The sequence below is a fragment of the Struthio camelus genome, chromosome 4 (genome assembly GCF_040807025.1).
Source record: "Struthio camelus isolate bStrCam1 chromosome 4, bStrCam1.hap1, whole genome shotgun sequence".
Lineage (NCBI taxonomy): Eukaryota > Metazoa > Chordata > Aves > Struthioniformes > Struthionidae > Struthio > Struthio camelus.
Genome location: NC_090945.1, coordinates 6,648,534 through 6,658,849, shown reverse-complemented (window position 1 = coordinate 6,658,849; position 10,316 = coordinate 6,648,534). Strand labels below are relative to the sequence as shown.

At 45.0% G+C, this 10,316-nt stretch overlaps 1 protein-coding gene across 2 annotated transcripts in view; it reads right to left on the bottom strand.

The window, feature by feature from the left end:
- Positions 1–155: 155 nt before the first annotated feature.
- The window catches only part of SCARB2 (scavenger receptor class B member 2), a 28,612-nt gene continuing 18,451 nt past the window's right edge, over positions 156–10,316 (bottom strand). The window contains exons 9-13 of one of the 2 annotated variants that reach the window (XM_068941213.1): positions 9,884–9,957; positions 7,968–8,019; positions 7,171–7,329; positions 6,968–7,037; positions 156–4,732 (exon numbers count right to left, since the gene is read on the bottom strand). In XM_068941213.1, the coding sequence (XP_068797314.1) occupies positions 7,008–7,037; positions 7,171–7,329; positions 7,968–8,019; positions 9,884–9,957 (315 nt within the window). In that variant the 3' untranslated portion in view covers positions 156–4,732; positions 6,968–7,007. The remainder of the gene's footprint in view (positions 4,733–6,967; positions 7,038–7,170; positions 7,330–7,967; positions 8,020–9,883; positions 9,958–10,316) is intronic. The other variant, XM_068941212.1, reaches the window with a different exon arrangement.

Sequence of the window (10,316 nt, the reverse complement as noted above, 5' to 3'; positions counted from 1 at the left end):
GCGGAGGCTGCGGCGGGGCCGCGGGTGGGAGCCGGCCCGGGGCCCCGCAGCCTGGGAGTGAGCGGCTCTCGGCGCAGCGCTTCCCTCAGCGCACTGAGGGGCAGAAGCAGAGCAGGGCGGCTGCGCCCGGTAAAAGAAGCGTCACACGCCCAGGGTCGCTTAAATAGAAACATTAACTTTTATTAGTGCGACGTCTGATCTGAATGTACAGTGGAAATAAAAACTGCTCGTCTCAAGAAGTGAGCCACGCGTGCAGACACAGTGATTTGCGCTCAAGTGTCTCCTCTGGTCAGCCACCGGGAAATAACTTCAGCTTAAAAAACAATCAGTAAACAATCAGCGAAGTTGACAATCATCCCCCACAAGTCTTCAGCACTTGTAAGTAACTAAACGCTGCACGGGATCATCCTTGGCTCCGAGAACAACTAATACTTTGTGGAGCAGCAAAGGGGAGGGATTACGTGTCCAGTCTTTGCTGGGCGCAGCATGTGCAACTCTTACCAAGATGCCTGGGTGCCCCGGGGAGCTGCCGCCCCGGCGCTCAGCACCCTGCCCCGTGCTGGACTCCCGCTCACACCAAGGGTGGCTGCACGCTGACGGCTTCACGCGTTTTACAAGGGCCAATGGTTTCTTCCTCCCAGCTGCGCCGTGCAGTTGAAGCGCCACCATCCCTGGATAGCAAAGGCGGCAGCTCCCCCTGCTCCTACGCGAGCGCCCGCACAAAGTTGCCCAGCGTCCTCGCAGCCCTGTACGTCTCCCGTGTCACCACCAAGCGCCGGGAGGCGGACGAAGGCGTGCTACGGAGCAGGGGAACCAAAGCTCCAGCCACCCTGCAGGCCCTGGGCAGCGCAGGAGCTTGCGCCGGCACACGAGTGTTATTGTCATCATACACACGATGCACTCACAGGAGTAAAATACATGTTTTAGTGTTTTCTTGAACACTTACAAATAAAAAGAGAGAACAAAAGAGACCCTGGCGTCACAGAAAATAGCCAGACCACTGATCACACCAAAATAGTGCAATAAATTCTTGGTGATAACTGTCCCCACTGCGTGAACCACCAAACTGTCACCATGTCTAAGTTAGTGAGGGAAAGCCTGGTGTCCAATGCGAACAGCTCTTCCAAAGTACAGCTGCTATTTTGTAGATGCTGTATTAGTAGGAGGGCATAAGACTCCACTACAAGGCATCACATGGAAATACACTGGTTTAATAAACCAAAAAGGAAATAAAATATCAGCCAAACCAGCAGGCATCTTTTAGGCTCGTTTCTTTCTAAAATTCTGTAGTCATTTTACTAAGACATTTATGTACCTTCCTCCAAGCAGCTAAGCATTTGTCTGTCAATTTGTACCCATTTATAGGGGAGGTTTCAGAGGATCCCACAGAGCCTACAGCAGAACGCAACTGACTTCTGTGGGCACAGGGCTAGGTCAAGCTACGGTCTTCCGAAAATCCGTCTGCTTCAGTATCTGTTGCTGGAAGATTCAGATGTTCAGAAGCCCAGAACAACTGTGTCTAAACCAAGAGACTAAAGACAACTTTTGCCGGAACTTTGCCCTCAGGTCCTCACCACCAGCAGAGAAGAAAGCAGCCCTGAAATCAGTAGAAAGCCACTTTCCACAGCACTGTGAGAATTTCCACCCTTGCACCAAAACTGAGAAGATGCAGAAAAACAGTCTGACTGTACAAGAATAAATCGAGTGTCTAATAGTAGAGCAGGAAAAAATAATTAAAGAGTTACAGAACCTAACCAGATCTTCCCTGTGTATTAGGCGGAGGAAAATTTCCTCCTTTTTGGTTAAATGCAGATTTAAGAAACAGACGATTCCCAAGGGAAAAAAAAACTTCTCAGAAACAGGTCGCAGAATGGAGGTACTGCAGCAATTCAGTAAGGAAAAGAGAAGTGCAGCTTAACGTGCTGGATCATGTTAGGGAAGCACACACAAACAAACAGCTAGCAACAGTAATTCAGAGAGCTAGGATGTTCATCTTGCATCTTCAGAAAGAGAGCAACACTGAAGGGCAAAGCCCCTCGTATATGTAAGGGGGAACGGCTCCCCTGATGGCAAAGGAGCCACGGAGGTTTACAGTGGCTGAGCAATGAGCCCAAGGAACGGAGTTACCACCTCTGAAGTCCTGTGTCAGGCTCTGGCTTGCCTCCGCTCCCTAGTCCTTGAGACCAGCTGCAGCTCTGAAGTCACCCCCCCCATCTGCCTTGGAGTTGGCTGAAGCCACTTTGGCCAAAGCACCTGTGGTGCAGGGACTGCTCGCTAATTCTCTCCGGAAGGGGGATTTTACCCTCTGAAACATTATCATTTGATCAGAATAATCTTATTCCTTCTAGGAATCTTATTACTTATTTATTAAGACTAAAACTGGGAAAACCATGGGCAATGGTGGAAGCATCACTGAGGATTTTAGTTCTGTGCTGCAGTCTAGACACTCATGCACAAGATGCAGCCAAGGCAGATCGCGTGCCTTTAGAGCGCAGTGGCCTGGCTTGTAGAACGGAGACACTGAGGCCTTGCCGAGTCTCCGGCCTACACTGTGCAAGACAAACTGCCTGTTAGCAGACGAGACTCTGAATATAGATGCCTTGGAGCCTACCTACATGCTGTGGCACACAGATACCAGAGGCAGCTCTACAAGGGGAGCAACGAACTCCTTTAGCACAGAGCGTGATGGAGCCTAATCAACCCCCCCAAAAAGTCAGTGCACACTGACTCGAGAAGGAGATACACACTCACGTGGCTATACTGTGCTGATTATAGTAGCCACGCAGCCTGGTGCCTCTCCATATCTGCCTGAGAAAGACTTATCTTAGTGGGGAGCTGCCTCACATTGGAATCAGCAGTTTTTCCCTGCCCCCTTCCTGACACCATAATTTGCAGGCAGACTCTCCCCAGGGTATGACTTGGCAGGCAGCTAGGAAAGAAAATCCACTGGACTTTCCCTATGAGGCAGATTCTCTCAGACATCAGCCGAGGAAGGAAATGAATAGCGCAAAACCATTAAGGTGACTGACTCCAACTACATATCCGGCATCCGGGACATGGCAAGAAGAGCAGCAGTCTGGGTTAAAGTAGAGCAAAGAAAGTTGCCAAAGTGTTATCACAGAGCATTATCTGCAGCCCAGACAGCCAAAAGGCAACATCTGGGGGACATGGAGTAGAGATGATAGTTTCAGCCCACGATGTCGAAGAGAGGGGTTGCTCCAGAACAGCTTCGCTGAGGTGACTGCATGTAAAAAGCTGGAACGAGTCTCTTATTCCTGGGGTATACGCTTACAGTTCACAAGGAGATAGGCAGGCAATGTCCTAGCGGAGTCCTGTTCCTCAGCCAAGCAGCAAGCTCGGGCCCTGGCTTAGGATACTAATTTGTTAGGCTCTGGCCTTCTGCTGAAAGCACAGCTTGAGGCAAATCTGCCCCTTGTGTGGAACAGGCAAAGCTGGAACTGCAGCACTGTGAGGACCCTGGGCTGCGGCAAGCGCTTTTAGACAACACATAATAAATAACTGTCATCACTGTGAAAGTTCCTGGATGGAACTGGCTCCAGATGAACAAAACTGCTGAGCCAGTTGTCAGCTAGGCAAAAAGATAAACCAAAACAATGCCAAAAACAATGCCTCTGTTTTGAAAAAAACAATACATTTTAAAATTTGATTCACTATCTTATCTCATGGATATTTTCTCAATGAAAATACTCCTTGCACTGGGGGAAAAAATACCTTTGTTTTTAAAACAGCAGAGTTTCCACTTGACAAGTAAAAAAACATTTTGGCTTTTCAGGGCCCTATACATACCTTAATGTGGAGGTCTGCTTGCATCCTAAACAATACATTTAACTGCCAAGTCTTCGATCACATTACACCTCACAGTTGATAATTGTGACACAAATATCAGAGAAAAAAGAATACCATTTTGTACCCTCCACCATCAAGAGCAATGCTGTGCTTTGTTTTGTTTTATAAGTTCAAGAAAAAACTAAAGGATAAATGTATCACTAACATGCAATGGGATCCTGCGCACAGTTAAAACAGGTAAGAGGTCTGTAAGGAAAAACATTTCAAATCATTGGCTTCTTTTTACTTAATATCTATGTATGTTTAACTAAATTTCAGTGAATGTTTTGGATTAGTTTTACAAATCAGTCCTGTGAAAGGGCCAATGATACTAACAGTCAGCGCACCCTGGTAGTAAGAAGCCTGTAGCACTCTACAGAAAAGACAATACGAGGCCTACAGCAAAATTTTCAAGTGTTCCTGGGTGACACAGGAGCCTGCTGTAGTGTACAATACCCTGCTAAAAGGGTACTCCCGCAGCCCACATTCCTAAGGCCATTTGCAAATTTTACCCGCGTCATTCTTATAACAAATCAGGGCATTTTCTTTTCACTGATATAGTGGTTATGATCATCTATGGCTGTCAGTGCAGGTACAAATAGAATGCAGGGCTGAAAAAAGCAGGATCTCAAGCAGTTTTAAAATGTAGTTTTAAAGTTGTAACTTAGCTGGTAATAAAAGTCTCCTCCTTTGACGATGCTGCAGATTCTCTTCCATCTCTATACCACAAAAAGTTAAACTCGACACGATCGTTTCCCACAGTGGACAACACTGGGTAGTGGTAGTTGGTATTAGGTCAGCTCTAATAGTTTATTCTCCAAGCCCACATGTTAAGGAAAATCTACTAAGATGTCCTGATGAGTGGAGCCCTTTCATCTTCAGTGCTCTGAAAGTAAAAAATTACGACACAGCAAAGTTAACTGTGGCACGTTAGATAGCTTCCAAGGTGGGGAAGCTGGATTTCTCATACTCCAAGCAGGAAAGGAAAAAGATCTTGGCACCTACTTCTAAGTGCAGTTTTCAGTAAGGGAACCAACACTGCAAAGAAGCACTGGAGGGCGGATGGTAGCTTTTGCAGGGACATGCACTGAGAGGATACAAAGAGCTCTCCCAACCAGGTCCCGACACAACGGCAGCCACTGCACACACACTCAGAAAGCTTCTCAGGGCTTCAGCACTAAGCGAGGAAGGACATTGCCTTCTCTAAGGTGACACGGATTAAGACAGTGCTGGTACGAGGCAGGATGTAAACAGCCTATCAAGATTATACTTGAAGAGCTGTGCGTGCCAGCGGGGCCAGGGAGGGTTCCTAGAGCAGGACCGTTGGGTCAGTGGTAGGAAATACAGTGAGTCATGTGCTTAGGAGAAAGTATTGTCCTCTCAAAAGGTGGGAGATGTGAGGGAGGAAGTGATGGGCAAGTCATTAATTAGTGGGATAATAAGGAAGCAAAAAAAGGGAAGGCTCAGATTGCATCCCCACAGCACTGGGAGGGAGAGGGGGAAGAGGGCAAAGGGAGAAGGGAATCCTCTCGCTACAGCTGGAAGCATATCTGGGGGTGTGGTGTGCTCAGCTGTGAGCACTGCATCACTTGAATGTCAGGAGCGAGCTGGAGGGATTTCAGGAAGGACTCAGCAAGGCGGATGTACACGTTCACATGCAAAGACAAAAAGAGCTGGAGAGACTGAGCTGGGCCCCCAGTAGCAGCCTACAGCTGATGGAAGGCCATGAGCACGCTGGTGGGAGGGTAATGACACAGAGAATTGTAACTGGCTGAATTATTTTTCAGAGTCACGAGGGGTCTCTGTGTTTGCAGGAAAAACAACAAAACCAATGTAAAAAAAGCATGACATTTAGGTGTCCCTCTGTCATTTTAATTACTGTGAAGTGTTCAGAAACATCCAAGAGACTTGGTGTCAAGATATACATATAGGAACGGGAATATCTGGTACACAGGCCTCAGGCAATGGGACAGTTGAGACCCTGTGGCTGAGCCTGCCAATAGCACAGGCAGGCTCAAAAGCTCAAAGGAAAAAGGATCAGGCTCTCTTGTAAAGGAGTCTGAACTATGGTCCTGAGTGCATCTGCTCAGGGAAACCTTCCTGGGTATCCAGAGAAAAATGCCAGAGTGAAGCTGAGAGATCCAAAGATCTAGTTCCTCAAGCCACTGCTCGAGGAAGCCAGGCTGCAGGAGTGCACCACCTCATCGGCGAACTATCGCCACTGCTGCCACTACCATCGCATACCTACCCAGCACTGGCTCTCACAGACTAAGATGAAGCATGTGCGCAGCTTGGTCAGACACTCGGAGGTAGGCGTGAGGGGGCTTTTGACAGTTGTGAGGGTGTTCTTAGCAAACATCATACAAGCAAGACCACACCAAGATATGGCAACTACGAGGAGAAAACAGCCTACTTAGAGTACCCAGTCTATTACTCTACCCAAAGGATCCATAGTTTATCTTGTCTCAACTCCTCTGCCTTGCCTCGTAGGGCAAAGGCTTGGCATCAGCTTTAACATCAGCTTCTGCCAGTATGTATCTTCATGCCAGTATGTCACATTGTAACATAACTTTTCATAAATAGATGTGCAAACTAGCATCGTCTGGATAAAACTATCAGCATGCTATTGTCCTTACAATTCGTTTGCTTTCAGTCATAAATTTGCTTTATGATTTTGAAAAAAAACATCAACTTGGTAGCCTCCATCTGTCTGAAAAGCTGATAAGCGAAGCTGCTTAAAATCTGACTACAATTCGATGACTAAATAATGCCAGACCACATATTGTGAATGATTCCCAGTTCTCTGATGAACACTGAGGGAAACTACATTCAAAGCAAGCAAGCTGCAAAGCCAAACTAAGAGTCAGAATGGGCTTAAGGCTCGCAGGCTTTTAGAGGTCTCTCTATCAAGTAGGTTTGGAAAGCTGGCTGAGCCTACAAGAGCAGAGTTGCACAAGACGATTGTTTCTACCGAGAATGCTGTCAAATTGTCTGTGACTAAATCTGTTCATCAAATATGGTGGACTTTTTGCATCTTATCCTTTAGGGTCCTCTAGACAGGCTGATTTTTTTTACTACTATTGGCAAGGAAATTAGGCACAGGAAATACTACCCGCCTTACCATGTTTCTTATATTAGCTGCATTCCTTTGTTTGGTGCACTTATTCTGAGTCTATTAAAACTTCCCTTCCCTAGAAAGGTCATTTTAAACAAAAATAACACATAAAAAAAGTTTGTGGACGCTCAACAAGTAAAATCAACCAAAAGAAAGATCAAATACAGGCAAACATAGAGTAAACAAGCTCAAATTCAAATGCTACTTACCTCTTCGCTTATTCCACGGGACCTGCACACAAGCACAATAAAAACAATCCCAAAAACAATTCCTAGAGCCATGATTACGAAGGGGATTCCAGTTACAACGCTGGCTTCCAGCAGGACGTGCTTGAGTTTGCTGGCAGACATTTCATCGATCAGAACACTCTGGAGTAGAGGGGGATTAACAGAGAAAAAAGATTTATTTCTATTCTTCTGTATAATGAGCCATTTTATTGCTGTGAAGAGTAGCGAAAACAACACTGCTCCAACTCTGCTTCATTACTTTTTGATGTACCTTCCCTGATAAGAATTCTTCAAACTCCTTGTGTGGCCAGAGGGATAATCTGGCTCTGCATTTTCTAAAGAAAGCAGTGATTCTGAATGCTCAGTTTAGGATCACAACAATATAGGCCCGGAAGAATGACAGAGATCACCAAATCTAGTCTCATACAGTCCTCCTTCAATCCAGTGCATTCAGTGATCCAACTGCAGCACAGAAATAGCCACAAAAATCTCCTCTGACCTTGTGAGCCCCCTCCTCCGCTAAGCAGCCCTTTTTCCCCATGACCAATACCTTTGAAACTAGAAGGACTATGTGACTGAGGGTGTTTTGCAGGACTCAGCCTAATGCAATGATCAGCAAGCAATGGCAGAATGTTAGTAGGAATCAGTAACAGTTTCCTATCTCTTACTGCACAAAACATCAAGAAAAATTGGAAATTATTTTTTTTGGTCAGCAAAAAGACAGTATTTTTGTAAGCATAACATAAAATTATGGCAAAGAAATAAATAAAAATATTTACCTCATTTATATACATCACTGGGAAAATCAGTGTTCGGATGTTGCCTGTTTCACTGTGTTAAAAAAAAAAAAAAGGTAAGAAATTATCGTTTTGCAACTTTTCAACTTGAGATTTCTGAAGACCGATTACAAGAGAAAACTAATGAGGAAACTGCCTCTAAAGAAACTCTGGGCTATCCTTTTTTATTTTTGTTGATTTTCACCTCCCCACTGGAGTAGAACAATCTCAGCCTCCACGATGGAAAATAATTTTTGTTTTGAGAGCAATAACATACCTTGGGATTTGGTGGGGAGAGAAAAAGATGGATCCATAAGAGGGTCATTATTAACAGACTGAATGGCAAATTTGTGTCAGTCAGTGGGAATGCTAAGCTAAGCTGAAGTTGAAAGTTACTCATATTTGTTTAACATTGAAACTATTGTCCATACAACATGCAGATAGCAGCTAAAAAAAAAAACACGTTTGGTACACATGAAATAACAGCTTACTGATAAGCTGTAACAGCTCCTGGACACCAGAAAACAATGTGGTAGCATTCTGAAGAAATATCATCAACCATCCCAAGAGGATCAGGCAGACAAAATAGTGTGTTTTTTTTTTTTAAGTCATAATATATAGCAAAGCTATGCCTATCAATATCAGCTCAGAAGCTGAGCAAGAAGAAAAGCTGCTCCATGGCACTGGCAACAATGAAATCAACACGTCAGAAAGACACAAGACCAAGTAAAAGGTCCTTTATCTGTGCACAACTGAGCCGCAGTTTGGGGACATCTCCGTCACACTGCAATACGCAGAAAATTATGCAGAACCCACTTGGAGCAGAGAAGAAAAGGGGTCTTTTACTCGCACATAACTTGAGATCATACCCATTTGAGGGTTGTACTGACTGCCAAAGCTGCAATACGAAAGCCTCTCTTACCCTACCAACGTAGTCACAGGCAAGTTACTTCTCTCTACCTGATCAGACAAGCCCTCCCTCTGGAGTTCTGGATAGGACTCGCCTGCCATTGCGAGATATCACACACTATCTACTCTTTGTGCCCATGGGGGAAAGGCACAGGCAGCTCTGTCTGGGGTCATGCCTTCTCATTTGGTTTCCACGTGAAGACGGATGAGAAATAATGATAATTGCTGTATGCTTGCCTTTTAAAAGCTGTGAAGAATAGGATGGCACGCCCTCAATGCAGTGAGTAGCAACACTCCAAGTTCAAGCTCTGCCCCACTGTGGCAGACCCTCTCTTTGAGTAAGCCCCAAAGCACCGTGATGGTCAGGCTGCTACAGCAGAAGAAACACGTTTACTCCTACATTTGATACAGCCGGCCTGACTTGGACCTTTACCAATGCAGAGCAAGAAGATGGTTCATTTCAAGGCAAAGGAGTTTTACTGCATTAAAACCAATCCAAAGGAAATCAGAATGAAGCTGAATTTGTCTTCTTTTACTTAAGTTCTGCTCAGGCTAACTAGAGCTAAAAAGAGCACTGACAGAGATCCTAACTGATCGACATGAGAAATCAAAAGGTTATGGTGTTAAATACGATAGTGTTTTTTAGGGAATGATTTAAGTCTCCAAGTTTCTGAAATGCCATGCAAATCAGGTGCCACGAGGCTCTTCTGTTGGTCACTGTCTGCATTAAAAACGAACCAGCAGCCTCAGGCAGCCTCAGGAAAAGCGGTTTATGCTTGAGGAACCATTCCACAACATCTTACTTTTCTTGAATACTATCTTTACCTGCAGAAGGAACTTCAACACCCACTTCATCTGTGGAGAGGATAATGTCATTCGTAATTGAGATTTGACTGAATTTCTCATTCTCACTTGCTCTTCCCAACCAATATTTCATCTCAAGACTGCAGACAAATTCATTCTGAGTATTACATCAGATCTGAGATATCCACTCAGCAGCAAACACTTACACAAATTCAGGTAATTTTCTGACATGAACATTGATCTGCATCCGCTTGGCTGCTTGCAGGACGAGCCCTGTCAGCTGGGAAATAAAGGAAATGCATGTTAAAAAAAAAAAAACATGAGATTAAAAGAATTTGGAAGTATGCCAACCTAATATTTACACCAGTGTGGACCTGCTTATAGGATGGTGACACAGTGCGTGTGCTAGTTGAGATGGAACTGGGGCAGATCAAAGTTTAAAAGAAGAGAAGACCCACTTAGGGGTATTATTTGTATCCCTCCACCAAGATTCTCTTGTAACTCATGCACCTAGATTCCAGTCTGCCACTAAATTAAAGTGATGTCAAGAGGCTACAAAAGAGATAAGGGAGCCATCATGCTGTCTATGCTGTGCAGACCCACAGATAAGCTGTGGAGGGATCCCTCTTCTTTCAGATC